The sequence below is a fragment of the Lynx canadensis genome, chromosome E1, assembly GCF_007474595.2.
Source record: "Lynx canadensis isolate LIC74 chromosome E1, mLynCan4.pri.v2, whole genome shotgun sequence".
Classification (NCBI taxonomy): domain Eukaryota; kingdom Metazoa; phylum Chordata; class Mammalia; order Carnivora; family Felidae; genus Lynx; species Lynx canadensis.
Window position 1 is genome coordinate 30,926,177 of NC_044316.2, and position 15,420 is coordinate 30,941,596.

A 15,420-nucleotide genomic window follows, 5' to 3' on the forward strand; every position below is an offset into this window, starting at 1 on the left:
TTATTAGAAAAAGATTTTGGTATTCAGTTAGTAGAAAATTTTTAAGTTATGTCTGGAAAATTTGTGTATATGAAACCATTTTTTTCAACAGTAAATCTTGTTAAATCTAAACACAGATACAGCATTTTCAATGAAAATTTAGTGTACAAAATAAGATATGCTCTAAGTGTAAATAACACTGGACTTCAAAGATACAGTATGAAAAAAGAATGTAAAAATATCTCATTAATGAATTTTTAATATTATTGCATCTTCAATCCTATTTTAGATATATCAGACTAAAGTATATTTAAAATAATTTTACCTATTTCTTTTTACTGTTTTAAAAATGTGGCCACTAGAAAATGAACAATACGGGGACGCCTGGGTGGCTCAGTCGGTTAAGCATTTGACTTCAGCTCAGGTCATGATCTCACGGCTTGGGAATTCAAGCCCCGTGTTGGGCTCTGTGCTGACAGCTTGGAGCCTGGAGCCTGTTTCGGATTCTGTGTGTGTGTGTGTGTGTGTGTGTGTGTGTGTGTGTGTGTGTCTCTCTCTCAATGGCCCCTCCCCTGTTTGTACTCTCTCTCTCTCTCTCTCTCACACACACAAAAATAAATAAATATTAAAAAAATTTTAAAAAAGAAAATTAACAATACATAGGGGGCTCTCATACCTCCATTAGACAGTGCTGGTCCACACTATTACAAAAGCCTCTTATTTGATCTTGAGTTACCGAATACTCTTAAGTATAGATATTCTTCATTCATCCCTTTATTCACCAAATATTTACTAAGTACCTACTCTGTGTCAGATATTATTCTAATATAAATCAGAGAACACAGCAGAGATAGCTCCCCTATGAAGCTTACCCTCTATTTGGGAGATATAAAGGGCAAAAACATGAAAGCATATAACACCTAAGAAAGCAATTAATAATACCACAAAACTTCTCCACACATAGTAAGGGTTGGAGGTCAGTGGAGTGAGGGTGCAGGGAACGGGGGGAGGGAAGAGTGATAAGAGGTGAGGTCACTGAGGTAAGAGGAGTGTGAGAACAGCAGATCAGGTAGGTCATCATAGGCTCTCACATTGACTTGTAGGCTACTACTGGTAGGATTTTGGCTTTTACTCTGTGATGGAAATCCCTAGAGAGTTCTAACTTAAGTTTTAAAAAGATACTTCTGGTTGCTCTGTTCAGATTAGACAGTATGGTGGTGGAACAAGGGTAAGAGCAGGGTGATCTGGTAGGAAGCTGTCATTACAACACAAGCCACAGATGATGGTGGCTTAGACTAGTGATGGATGTGGTGAAAAGTGGTGAAATTCTGTAGCTTTAAAAAAGTAGGGCTAACAAATTGGATGCGGAGTGTGAAGGAAAGAAAGGGATCAGATTATAGGTGAAGCAAGTTGATAATTTTTCTCCTTGTCAAGTATCTTCAGAGGCGGTCTGTTGTTTAAAATCTTAGGTTGGTATTCAAGTGCCTATATGCTTTGGCCCCAACATAGCCACCCAAACGCCACTTCCTAACACTTTTCATCTGTCCATAGCTCCCTTATATTCCTGGGCTTTTAATAATGCTGCTGCTGCTGCTGATAAAAGAATACAAACCCAAGTTACTATTTTTGAGGAACCTACTATATTCTGACAGTTTTACTCTGAAAGTCTCGATTCCTATGAACAAATTATAAGACAGATGTCATCACCACAGTGTTAGATATGAAAACACAAACATACTAACAAATAATAGTACAGTTAGTGTGCAAAAGGCCTATTTTGACCCTCAAGACTTTTTCTTTCATAGCATGATTTCTATGCTGTGCCCTCCGTCTGGAACGTTCTTTCCTTTCTATGTCTGGCCCAGTTCATGTATGCGTCACCCTCTCTATAAAAAGTCTCATTATCTTCTCAGCCAGAATTAGGTTTTCCTCCTCTAAAGCAAATGGTTAAAACAAATCATTCCCACATATTTTTCAGCACCTAGCATTTCTTTTTCTAGTATTTATAATAATGACAATGATAGTTTATATTTGTTGAGTGCTTACTGTGGGCTGTACACATTTATACTATATATGTTGCTTAAGACTTCTAACAGTCTTGTGAGGGATCCCATTATCAAACTCATTTTAGAAGTGATGGAAATGAGGCTTGGAGAAATGAAGTGGCTTGCCCAAGGTCAAGAGCAAGCAAGAGGCAGGATCAGAATAAACCTACATGGTCTAACTCTAAAGCCTATTATCTGCCTCATTACTCCTTACACTAATTCACCATTCATCATATAAGATTTTTTTTCCTATTTATTTTTCCATCTATGTCCCATCTTTTTCTATTGAATCTTGTTAAGTTCTGAGACATATTTGTCTTATTTATTCATGAAGACCCAACCTTCCCTAATAACAGAAATTAATCTGTTCAGAGAAATAAATACAGGAGGGCCTCAAGTGGAAGAAGTAGGTATTGCAAGGGGAAAAAAAGCAAAATTGTTAAATTTTTCTTTAGAATCATTTCTTAATCAGTCCTTAATGTAAATATTTTGTCAAGTATGCTCTATATTCTAAAGTTTTAAGCTCTAACCATTTAGGAGAAAAGACAATTTTAATTAAATGTAGGAAAAAACCCACCTTCTCATTTGTTCCAAATGTAAAAATCAACAAAGAAGATGTCTAAATGTCTACTTTCAGGATGCAAACACTAAAACATAAAAAAGCCTGGCCATATAAACTGATGCAGGAGTTTAAGACACAGCTAAAAACGCATACCAACCAAAGCACAAAAATATTTAATGAGAGTCTTAAAATTGGCCAAAAAAATAGAGGACTTTTAAACACTTATTATTTGGAAATAATTCTGAGTGCACAGCAGAGTTGCAAGAATTAGTAGTACAGAAAACATCCTCATACCCTTCACCCAGATTTACCTAGTTCACCAGATTTATCCTTTCATTAACATGTTCATGAGTGAGAAATATACTTGTAAGCCACTGGTATGTACAGGTTGTTGCTGAAGTCCTGCAAATTCTCAATCTCTCTCATACAGAAACACACATATACATGCACACACATGTGTATAGATGTATATGCATAAAACACATATACACACACATCACTTTTTTTCCTTAAACTTCTGAGGGTAAGTTACATACATCATGGCTCTTTACCCCTAAAAACTTCAGTATTTCCTAAGTATAAGTATATTCTCATATAGCCATAGTTTAGTTGTCAAATTTAGGAAATTTAACAATGATCCAATACTTTTATCTAATCCACCATTTGTACTCCAAGGTTGTCAACTGACCCAATAACATCCTTTAGAACATTTTCCCCACTCCAGTGCATGATCCAGTCTACTATAGTCAGGTCTTGTATTTATTCTCCCTGTCTTTAGGCTCTTTTAATCTGGGATCTTTTATTGCTTTTCTTTCTTCTTTTTTTTAATGACATTGATATTTTTGAAGAATACGGCCATTCTGTCTTTCTCTTGTGCTCCTTCTCTCTCTTTCACACACACACTTAAAAAAAATAAAACTATTCTTGATTTTGAGTTTGTCTAATGCTTTCTCATAGCTAGACTCAGGTTACATGTTCTCTGCTGGAGGACTACATAGGTGATGTGTCCTTTTCAAGGTTTCACATTTGGAGTCATATTCTCCATCTGTTCTTCTTCTTTGGTGCTATCAATTTTTAGCACCGGGCAAGGTGTTGTCTTATTTCACTACTGTATAATTATTATTTTCCCCTAGCAATTAATAAGCAGTTTATAGAGAGCTACTTTAAAATCATGTAAATATGTAAATACTCTGCTCTTCATCAAGATTTCCCCCTAGATTTAGCATCTGATGACTCCAGCCTGATTCAGTCTATACTAAAACAGATGCAAAATGCTGTTTTCCCAAATCTGGCAGCCTCTGCAGTTACGTCAGCATTCAACAGTCTATAATGAGCAAGAGCTCCCCTTTCTCCCCATTAATTAGCTAATCTATTTACTAATGGTATGGACTTAAGGATTACTTTTTTCAATGGTCTGCAACTCATTACTGTATTTAATTATTTTGGTACTCAAGTTCTTCCAGATTTAGCCAGCAGGGGCCCTTTTCAAGCTTATTGCTTATGACATGACCCCGTCATTTGGAGCACTTCCTTATTTTCTGGTAAAATGAGATGTTCTAAGTTCATCTTGTATTTACCCTCCCTCCAGTGCTTAAATCAGTCATTTCTCCATGGAGACTGGGTTCCTTTAGTAGTTAATGATATCTGGGCATTTACATATGCTATGTGTTCACTGCTGTTAGAGTGTCTGCTTCTTGGTTCTTACAACTGACAGAGTCAGGGAATGATTTTATATATATATAAATGAATTTATATATATATAAAATGCATAAAAATATACATATATGTATGTGCACATATACATATAGATATTAAAATTTTTTTTTATGTCTATTTATTTTTGAGAGACAGAGAGACAGAGCGTGAGCTGGGGAGGGGCAGAGAGAGAGTGAGACACAGAATCTAAAGCAGGCTTCAGGCTCCAAGCTGTCAGCACATAGCCTGATGTGGGGCTCGAACTCACAGACCTCAAGTTCATGACCTGAGTCTAAGTTGGACGCTTAACCGATTGAGCCACCCAGGCACCCTGACATACAGCTATTTTAGAAATGATACATTCACAATACCTCCAATTCCAGTCCATCTCACAGGATTCTTTTGTGACTTTACTCTATTTTGTATGTCTGTGCGTTTTCATTGAGATTCTGGCTCTCAACGACAATCAACACATTTGCTAACATCCATAATACATCTAAAATGGTTTCAGACTTGCTTTGCCTGCACCACTAAAACAACAATAAAACTAAATAATAACAACAACAACAAAATACTAAAAAAAGGTTCAGGATTTGTCTGCAATTCTTTTCCAACTCAGTCCCAACCTGTCAAAGTCTGAACACAAATACAGTGTTCACAAGTTACTTGAATTGGTTTTCCTTTAGCATGAGGATGGTATTCATTTGAAATACAAACAGATTCATTTATTTCAGTTGGCTTGTAGCTTTAGGTTCATTTTCCCTTCCTTATCTTTATTGATTTCTTTGTACATGTGTTGAATGTGTAGAATATTAACATGCACCCAAAAGTAAAAATTACATAAAAAGTAATTCTCAGAGAGGTGTCTCTCCATCCTGTATCTTTTCCACCCTGTGTCCACCCACACCATAGATAACCAGTTTCATCACTGTGTCGTCTTCCTTTGGTGTCTTTCATAAGAGATAAACAGATATATAACTGCTCTTGTTTATTAAACACTGCATATACGCTCTTTTGAACTCTGCTTTTTTTCCTTGGTAATATCTCCTGGAAATCGCTCCATATTACTCAGGAGGAATTAAGGTAAGTTTCCAATATTTTCTAATTACAAGCAAGACTGCAATACTGTGCATATATATTTTAATACTACTAGAGGCATATTTTCAGGGTAAATTCCCAGACATGATATTGTCAGGTCAAAGGGTAAATGATATATTGATTTGTTAGAACGGCCAAATCCTCCTTCATAGGGGCACCATTCTGCATGCCAGATAAGAATGACTGTTTCAAAACATCCTCACCAACAGAGTACCATCAAGCTTTTGAATTTTTGCTCATCGGATGGGTGAGAAATGGTATTGGCATAGTTTTTCTAAAAAAAAAAAAAAAAAAAGCTTTGTTGAGGCAGAATTCTTCTATAGTAAATTTCAATATAGTAAAATTTACTAATTTTAGGTATACAGTTTGTTAACTTTGTTTAACCCAAGGTTATAAAAGTTCCTTCTAGGATTTAATTGTTTTAGTTCTTATGTTTATATCTATAATAATTCAGTTAGTTTTTTAGTATGACATGGGGTAGGGGTGGAGATTCATTTTTTTTCCTCATACAAGTATTTCCTTAATCCATCCCCATGTATTGTAATGAGCATCTTTCCCCCAGGTGAATTGTCTGTGAACCTTTTCGAATACCAAATGATTCTAAGTGTGGGTCAATTTCTACCAGTGTCACATTATGTTAGCTCCAGGCTTATAGCCAGGAGGAGAAGTTTGTCTGATTATGTACACTCTTCCAATTCCTTTGGTAGTTACTTATTTTTTGATGTCAGGTTTTAAAGCTGTTTTCTGTTGGAAGATGTCTTCAGCCAGTTTTTATACTCTATCATTACTAGAAGCTGGAAGTCCTATCTGAGTGTAGACTTAATTGGTATTTCTCTTATTATGAGAAAGCTTATCTTTTCCTATAATTAAGGGACATTTTAATAATGTTTTTTGGGTGAACTATCTGTTCATGTCTTTGCCAATTTTTCTACATCATTTTTTGCTTCTCAACTGTTACAACTTCTATCTGGTTTTTACTTGTGTACATGAATACAATTGAGTATCGCATTTTGATTTTATATCTTGCTAGCTTGTGAATTTTTCATTGAATGAATTTTATCATTGATTGTCAATGGTATTCTGGATAACTATTATATCATCTGTAAGCAAACGGTTTTACTTATTTCTTTTCTAATTCACATACCCCTAGTTGTTTTTCTAGTCTAAATGCATTTTCTTTTTTTGTGTGCTGTTTCTATCAGGTTTAGGCACTGATGTTATACTAGTTTCAAAAGAAGAACTTGGAAATTTTCTTTCATTTTTTTTATCCTCTGAAGCCACTTATGTAGTTTTGGGATTGCCAAAGGTTTGGTTAAATTCTCCTGTAAAACATCTGGCCTGGTCTTTTTCTAGAGGGTAGTTTCTTGATAACTCTGCTTCTTTTATGTAAATTGATCTGTTAAGCTTTCTATCTCTACTTAGGTCAGTTTTGACAAACTATATTTTCCTAAGAAAATCTTTTAAAAGAGCTTTTAAAACATCATTAACATGATCCGATTCATGTTAATTGAAATAACTATGATGGTCTCAACTCAGTCATATTTTGTTGAAATTATTGTGTGCATATATTATATTTACTGTGTTTATTTTGTGTGTTTCTTTCGCTTTTTTTTCCTTTAAATTACTTTTGATATTTTGTAAGGTGTGTATTTTCATTCCATAGGTTACCTTTGTTTATTACTTTTTATAGTGCCTGAAATCTCTATTTTTACCTAATGTTTTACTATCTGACATCAGCCTTACTTACACAACAGAGTGGTTGTATTCTATTTTCCTTTTTTTCCCCTGCTTTATCCTCTCATTTTTTAAATAAATTGCATCTTCTGATTTTTTTGTCAGACATGTGACCTCAGTCTCATTTTTGTCTCAGCAATAGAATATCTGTGAAATGCTCATTCTTTGGGAAACTCTGGACAAAGTTATTCCAGTAATTTTTTGGCTGGATGAAACTCATCCTCTCCTAGATTCCTCAGGAATACTACGTATGTGCAGCATTCTCTGAATACTGGCACATTCCAAACTATTTTTCCAGGGCCTTGGTATCTGAAAGTCAGCTTGGCTGTATACATTTTGGTTTACATTTTCTTTCCTTTAGTTTCTTGAAAATGGTGCTCTACTTGGCCTTACTTTGTTGTGCTGAGAAGGCTGATGCTGGTCAAATTCTATTGTCTTTGTAAGTTATTTGATCTTTTCACTTGAAGGCATGGTGCATTTTCCTATCTTTAAAGCCTAATACGTTTACTGGATATGTCATAGAGTTGATCTTTTGAGGTCAGATTTCCCTAGTACCCAATGAGAGATTCAGGTCTTCTTTTATTCTGGGAAGTTTTCTTGGATTATAGTTCTAAATATTAGTGTTGTTCAGTTGTTTTATTTCTTCAAGAAACTCTTACTTCCTTTCACTATCGTTGTCCTGGTCATGGCATTTTTTTTCCAATGCTTTTTTATCTGTCTGTATTTATAAACTTAGTTTTCATTTCTGATATACTTTTGTCTTTTCCTATTTCTTTCCTAAGTTTTACCAACTCTCCTTTTACTTCTTCCTGCCTTTTTTTAAAATCAATTTCTATTTTTAGTTTTTTAAAAAATTTCTGATTTAAAGTGTTTTTTTGTAGTGGCAAATGCTTTGTTTAAGGATATTTGAGTTTGGAGTGTTATATTAGTTTTCTTCAGCTTTGTGGTCAAATTGTTTTGGAGAGTTTTTATCAGAAGGAAAACTTTAATTCATATTGTCTGATTTTTTACAGTAGTTTTGTAATAATGGGGACAGATTTAATTTTTTTTTTTCCTATTCCTTTTTCTTTCACAGAAAGAGTTCTTAGTTCAACAGCACACTCTCCTGTGCAGTTCTTTATGGATCATGATTGTCATGGTGGAGGTAGATGGAAAGGACTGGTATGTATTGTTTCTCTTTCATTTCTGCATAATCTTTAATTTTCTCCTCTTATTTCCTTATTGCCTAGTCTCCAAGGGATACCATCTTGTTTCTGTTCACTAGGTTATTCCCCAGAGACAGTGATTTTCCAATGTTGCCACTTCTGGTTACACACTTCCTCAAGTCCTGGGAATCACCAACTACTATTCTGTGCTTAGAGTCTGGCATTCATTATTGCATTTTCTTTCTGGAGGTGATTTTATTAGAACTTTGTCTAATTGTTCTGTTTTTCCTAGTTCTTTTCCAGAGTCATTGAAGGCTTACCACCACTGTTCTTTGTATTCTAGGTTTCAGCCGCAGGCAAGCCGCAGGAGTTTGAAATTTTTTTATTCTATTTATATATATTTTCAAAGATGTGATGTTTTATGTCACAGTCATATTGAAGGTATGGGTTCTATGTGATTTTATTAGATTTCTTTGTCGATTTTATGTTTTCTGGGGGGATGAAGTCAGGGAAATTCAAAATCACTTGATTGTCAGTGATCTCTAGAAACGTTCTTTTATCTTTCTACTCTTAACAATATTTATTTGTATGTATTTCATGATAATGCCACTGTATCTGTTCTGTTGTAAGCTGCCTAAAATTTTGTGAAGAACAATGCAGAGTAAAAATAAATTTTTAGGGGCGCCTGGGTGGCGCAGTCGGTTAAGCGTCCGACTTCAGCCAGGTCACGATCTCGCGGTCCGGGAGTTCGAGCCCCGCGTCAGGCTCTGGGCTGATGGCTCAGAGCCTGGAGCCTGTTTCGGATTCTGTGTCTCCCTCTCTCTCTGCCCCTCCCCCGTTCATGCTCTGTCTCTCTCTGTCCCAAAAATAAATAAACATTGAAAAAAAAATTAAAAAAAAAAATAAATTTTTACTTTTTAGTGCTAAAAAATAAAAGTAGGGGCACCTGGGTGGCTCAGTTGGTTAAGCATCCGACTCTTGATACTGGCTCAGGTCATGATCTCCTGGTTCATGAGACTGAGCCCCATTTTGGGCTCTGGGCTAACAGTGCATCCAGATGGGATTCTCTCTCTTTCTCACTGCCCCTTCCTTGCTTGCATGTGTACACACTCTCTCTCTCTTTCAAAATAAATAAATATACACTAAAAAAAATGAAAGTAAAAAATCCTCTGCCTTGGAGGTTTCTTTTCTTCTTTTGTTTTTTCTTTAATACAATGAAGTATGAGAAACAGAAGAAAAGAAAAAGGGAAAATAAAAGGGTAAAACAATAGAATAGCAATGAGATTGGCCATTTCAGTCCATGGTTATCTGGTTTTGAAAGCAATTTCTTTGAGCAACAGTAGCAGGACTTCAGCACAGAAACAGCCTCTGAAAGTGATTGCCATTAAGATTTATGCTATTTTATACTATGTTACTCACATCTATCTATAAGCTCCAGGATATTACACAGCATCATTGCTATATACCTCATATGTTTATGCACTTATACATAAAACACACATATGTAATATATGCACTTACTTGTTTCACATTCTGGAGTTCTTCTGTCAACTGTTTCTTTTGCCTTTCTGATTCAAATAGTTTTTCCTATATTTAAAAACCACTGAATTAATAACATGTTATGAAGTACCAATGAGTATCATTCTTAGGGCTTTATTTCAACATTTATAAATTCTCCAAACATCCAATCGCTACAATCTGAAAGTCCTCAGTCAGTTTTCTAGCTTTACACATACCATTCAAAATTAGTTATTTACAGTACAACTGTGATATAAATGCATTTCCTGTTAACTGTAAATAGCCATTTTGTACACTCTCCACTTCTGAGCTCCAAAATAAATCCATCAGGATGAAAATGTGTAAATACTAACAAAATTTGGAAAAGAGCGATCATTACCCAGGCGCTTCCAAACTGAAGAGCATTACAGTTACATCTTAGAGGTAAAGGTCTCTTACCACCCGAAAGAGGACATAAGAAATTGGATTGACTATTCTTTTCCTGATTTAGCTTGTACTTAGAAGATTATCCACAAAAATGAAGATATGGCTACCATAACCAAACTACAAAATAATAGTTACTAATGTAGAATATGCATGCAAATTAAATACTATCATCTTTTAACATTAACTTAAGCACATACTCTAAAACATTCAGTGTTTTAAAAATATACCATAAATAAATCCACATTTTATTGATCAAATCAAAAATACTCAGAGTAATTTAAGGACCATTTTACTATAAACTTGGGCAGAGGAACTGCTTGAAGATTAAGTTGAGTGGTAAATATTCATGGCAACATTGCAATGTTTATAAGAAGCATTCTGCTTCCTGGTATATTTCAGCTCATTCTTATCTAACAGATGAAATGAGGGTGTATGAAGATGAATATCATATAGCAATCTAATGAATCTGCCACAGGCCGGGAGCCAGGAAACTGCTGGCTCTCATGCTTTGATGCTCTAGCAACTCACCTTCACTCTGTGTCCTACTTTTTTTGCATCTGTAAATGGAAAATACATCTATTTTCATTCAGCTTTGCAAACCAGTAGCAATCTAAACTTTGTAGGGAGATGGCTTCAAGTTAAATAAAGAACACAGCACTTTTAAAAATCATTCTTGTAAAATAAAGAAAAAAGTAGCCACTGGCATCAACTTATCTTGGTTTCGTTTTTATTTGTATTGTACCTCAAGTCAGAGATGAAGGATAGAGATGTCACAGGATAACGGCAAGTGACTAGAGAGCACCTACACATTCTGTGAACTGCATTTAAAAACCTCTGTCATTTGTGTGTGTGTGTATAACACAAGTAAAAATACTGAAGGTACAAATGTTACCTCGAAGAAGTATTTATTGCTTTGTACACTCTATATGGCCAAACAAGTGGTTCTCAGCCACTAGGTTTCCAGGTAAAGTAAATTATAAAATACAGAATATGCTTTATCTGAGATTTCAGGTCCTATCACTTTAGGGTATGTTCAGTTACATTTTACAGACATTAAACGTGAATCCTGATTTATTGAATAGCTATTTAGGGAAGCCCTGCTTAAACATTATCTAAATACACTTTTAAATTAAAATTCTAATAATTAATACTGATATTCAAATAAAAACTGAAATATATCACTAAAATGATCATATCACTTAATATGATAAATATTAAGAAAATGAAAAAAGACTTGAGAGCCTCTCAAAATTCTAATGAACCATAAGATTAAATGGCTTACAGAGAGATAAATTATGTAAGGTGATATTTTACCAAGATAACCATTGTTGGAGATATTTTCAAAGAGAATATGAGGAAATATTGTCAATTTATTCTTAAAGCTAAATTTGTATTTTTTCATTTTGTGACTCTTAACTGTTATACCAACAAATGTAGAAGTGGTTTCAAAGTTGTAAAAAAGTCTATTAATATTCCTTTAGTAATGGAATGTTCATACACACTTGGAAGGAACATGAATTGGTAAAATCTTTTGAAGGGTAATTTGGTAGCATGCATAAAATTTTATGTGACATATCCTTTGATAAAGCAATCTTTCAGAAATATTCAATTTGTGTTTTTAAAATTGTAGAAATTACTCAGATACAACTATAAAACTATTTATGAAGGAATTATTTTTAATTTTTTTAAAGTTTATTTATTTTTATTTTTTAATGTTTTTATTTATTTTTGAGAAAGAGAGAGAGAGAGAATGAGCAGGGGAGGGGCAGAGAGAGGGAGACACAGAATCTGAAGCAGGCTCCAGGCTCTAAGCTGTCAGGACAGAGCCTGACGTGGGGCTCGAACTCATGGACAGTGAGATCATGACCTGAGCTGAAGTCGGACGCTCAACCGACTGAGTCACCCAGGCGCCCCAAGTTTATTTATTTTTGAGACAGAAAGAGACAGAGTGTGAGTGGGGGAGAGGCAGAGACAGAGAGAGAGAGAGAGAGAGAGAGAGAGAGAGCAGACACAGAATCTGAAACAGACTCCAGGCTCTGAGCTGTCAGCACAGAGCCTGACACGGGGCTCAAACTCTGAATGGTGAGATCATGACCTGAGTGGAAGTTGGACACTAAACCAACTGAGCCACCCAGGCACCCCTGAAGGAATTCTTTTTAATAGTGGAAAACTGGAAACAGCTTAAATATTCATCTATAAGGAACTGGCTAGAAAACTTAGGACAGAACCATTTGATGGCAGAAGAGCCATTGGGGAGAATTTGGCAGATATGCACATATTAACTTGAAAAGTAGCCTAAAATATAAGGCTAACAGGGGTGCCGGGGTGGCTCAGTCAGTTAAGCATTTGACTCTTGATTTCAGCTACTTGATTCCACAATTTGTGGGTTGGAGCCCTGTGTTGGGCTCTGTGCTGACAGCATGGAGCCTGCTTGGGATTCTCTCTCTCTCCCTCTCTCTCTCTGCCCCTCTCCTGCTCATGCTCTCTCTCAAATTAAATAAATCGACTTAAAAAAAAGAAGATATAAGGCTAACAAAGAGAGGGGAAAAAAAGAAAGCAAGCTGTAAAAAAGTGTGCAGTGTGTGAAGAAATTAATGTTAAAGTTAAAACACACATACACATTTATTTTTAGAAATATAATTGGCTGTATAGAAAAAGGCTCTTGGGATGCCTGTGTGGCTTAGTTGGTTAAGCACCTGACTTCAGCTCAGGTCATGATCTCACGGTTTGTGAGTTTGAGTCCCGCGTCGGGCTCTGTGCTGACAGCGCAGAGCCTGGAGCCTGCTTCAGATTCTGTGTCTCCCTCTCTCTCTGCCCCTACCCTGCTCATGCTCGCTCTGTCTCTGTCTCTCTCTCTCTCTCAAAAATAAACAAACATTAAAAAAAATTAAAAAAAAAAGAAAAAGTCTCTAAAAGGATAAACAAGGTATGTTTAACAATGGCTTCCTCTAGAAGTTGGAGTTTAAATACTAAGGTAGGAAAGAAATTTCTTCCTTTTTTAAGGTGAGGTATAAAGATTTCAGTTTAATAAAAATTAAATAAACATAGATTTTTACTTATTTCAGAAAATAAAGTAAAATAATTGAAAAAAACATATTCCTATGGTGAATTAATCATGAATCAAGTAGTTATAGTGCTTTTCTTAAAGACTTGGAAAATCTAATGTATTCCTGTAAAAATTAGGATATAATTTAATATTCTACTAAAAACAAAATGAAAATATGTAAAATGAATCAAAATCTTAAAGTATATTTGGGCACAGTGTATGTCTATTCTTCTCTTAATCATATTGCTTTAATTCCAAATTATGTTACCAAAACAAGAGGTCTCTGAAGCATGTATTTTCCATGGGAAAAAAGTATTTCCAATGAACATCTAAGGGATCCAAAATTGTCATGGCTTGCTTTGTTGACTCATCTAATCTTTGTTGGCTTCTCATCCTTGCCACCAATATGAGAACAAAAAGGGGCAGAAGTAGCCAGATCAGAAGGTATGAGCAAAAACCAGTCTACCCTGAATCTTATATGGACATGGTGAAATATAAATAAGTATGTGAACCAAAAAGTTGACTCTTTAAAGGCCTATTGACTAAATAAATGATCTATTTTGTGATATTAACAGTTTTTGCAATATTAATTTTATTTATAATATTACAAGCATTAATAGCATACATTTGATAATTTACTTATAATAAATATAATAATTTTCTTTTCTTTTTTTCTAAGCAAAATGTAAGGAGGCGAAATTGGAGATTACCTTGAGTGTATTCACTTCCTCCAAGGCATCATTTCTTTCACGCTTAAGCCTTTCCATTTCATCTGCCTCTAAGGAATCACAGGGAAGAAGCTGTCAACATTAAAATACAAGAAAAAAGTTATGCATTAAATGCTAATTATGAGAACTAGCATGAAAATCCTTTTTGACGAGTGTTAAGCTTTTGCATTTTAAAAACAAAATTTGGTTTCTTTGGAGTCATTTGATTAGATGAAAGAGAATATTAAAGCAACCTGGGGAAACTTGATTTAAGCTTAACTTCACATTGTTGTTATTTATAACAGAATCTAGATGATTATTACATATACATATCCTATTGTCCTCTTTATGATTGTTTCAACAATATAATTTCCTTTAAAAGTCCAAATTCTAAGACTATGTTTATAATGTCAAAAAGACGTTGAGTTATCGACATAAACTCTTCCCCAAAGACATCCACGCCAAGTACATGGTATGTAAGGCTAACAAAAGGCTGGACATTATCAACCAAGATGGTTTATGTAAACCCAGTAAAGTTCATTAATCGATGATATGTCTTGTTTTAACTAAATAAAATGCAATATTAACAGCCAAGCAGCTTAAAAAGATCCCTGCACAGAAATTGTGGATTGAAAGTAATATTAATAATTCATGCACAAGTGAATAACAACAACAACAAAATACCAGAGATGACAATTTCTCTTCTCTTACTGCTAGCATGATCTCTTTGACAGTTAATTACAAGGTAAAAAACAATGACAATCTAATCAGAGATAAAAATCCAAGTCTAATTACAGCCATCTTGTATGTATAAATTATAACAGAATAAAAAAAGTATAGAAAATATAATTTAAAGGACTATGTGGAAAAAATGATTGCTCTTATAAGAATGGGCTTAAGGTAGGGCCTTTCAGAGAGGAGAGGTAAATACAAAAGATCATAAAAATAATTAATAATGTCACCATTTATTATGAACTTACTGTGTGCAGATACATTGCTAAGGACTATATATATATATTCAAAGTTATATCCTTCCTATAACCTTGTCTCCATTTAACTGAGGAGGAAACGGGCCCGAAAGGTAAGCAGCTTGCTTAAACTTTCACAGCTAATAATGGCCACCTTATGATTCTCATAGAGATCTGACTTTAGTCATTAGTCTGTGATTTTTACTAACTGCCTAACAGAAATCATGGTGGAATGGATATAAGAAATTCAGGTTTAATTTTAAATGATAGAATAACTGAAGTAGGAGTCATCCCTCAATTTTAGGGAGAAACATTTTCCTAAACAAACATCCTACGCATTTCCTAAACATTTTGTCCTGACAATTACCTTTAGGTATGTATGGCCATTTGTTTTCATCATCTCATATCCTTCATCTGTCTCTGTTATTCTACTCTTTTGTGAGTACTCAACACACATTCAAAGAATTCATTCTTATACTATTTAGAATAGTTTTTGA

At 34.6% G+C, this 15,420-nt stretch overlaps 1 protein-coding gene and 1 long non-coding RNA gene across 4 annotated transcripts in view; one reads left to right on the forward strand and one right to left on the reverse strand.

The window, feature by feature from the left end:
* STXBP4 (syntaxin binding protein 4) overlaps window positions 1–15,420 on the reverse strand; it is a 166,212-nt gene that overhangs the window by 91,023 nt on the left and 59,769 nt on the right. For all 3 annotated transcript variants that reach the window (XM_030295827.1, XM_030295828.1, XM_030295826.1), the window contains 2 exons: window positions 13,959–14,048; window positions 9,780–9,845 (listed from right to left, as the gene is read on the reverse strand). In XM_030295827.1, coding sequence (XP_030151687.1) covers window positions 9,780–9,845; window positions 13,959–14,048 — 156 coding nt within the window. The remainder of the gene's footprint in view (window positions 1–9,779; window positions 9,846–13,958; window positions 14,049–15,420) is intronic.
* LOC115501011 lies at window positions 5,277–14,008 on the forward strand. Its single transcript, XR_003964703.1, has 4 exons — window positions 5,277–5,364; window positions 8,189–8,274; window positions 8,602–8,699; window positions 13,928–14,008. It is a non-coding gene; the product is annotated as an uncharacterized LOC115501011 (long non-coding RNA).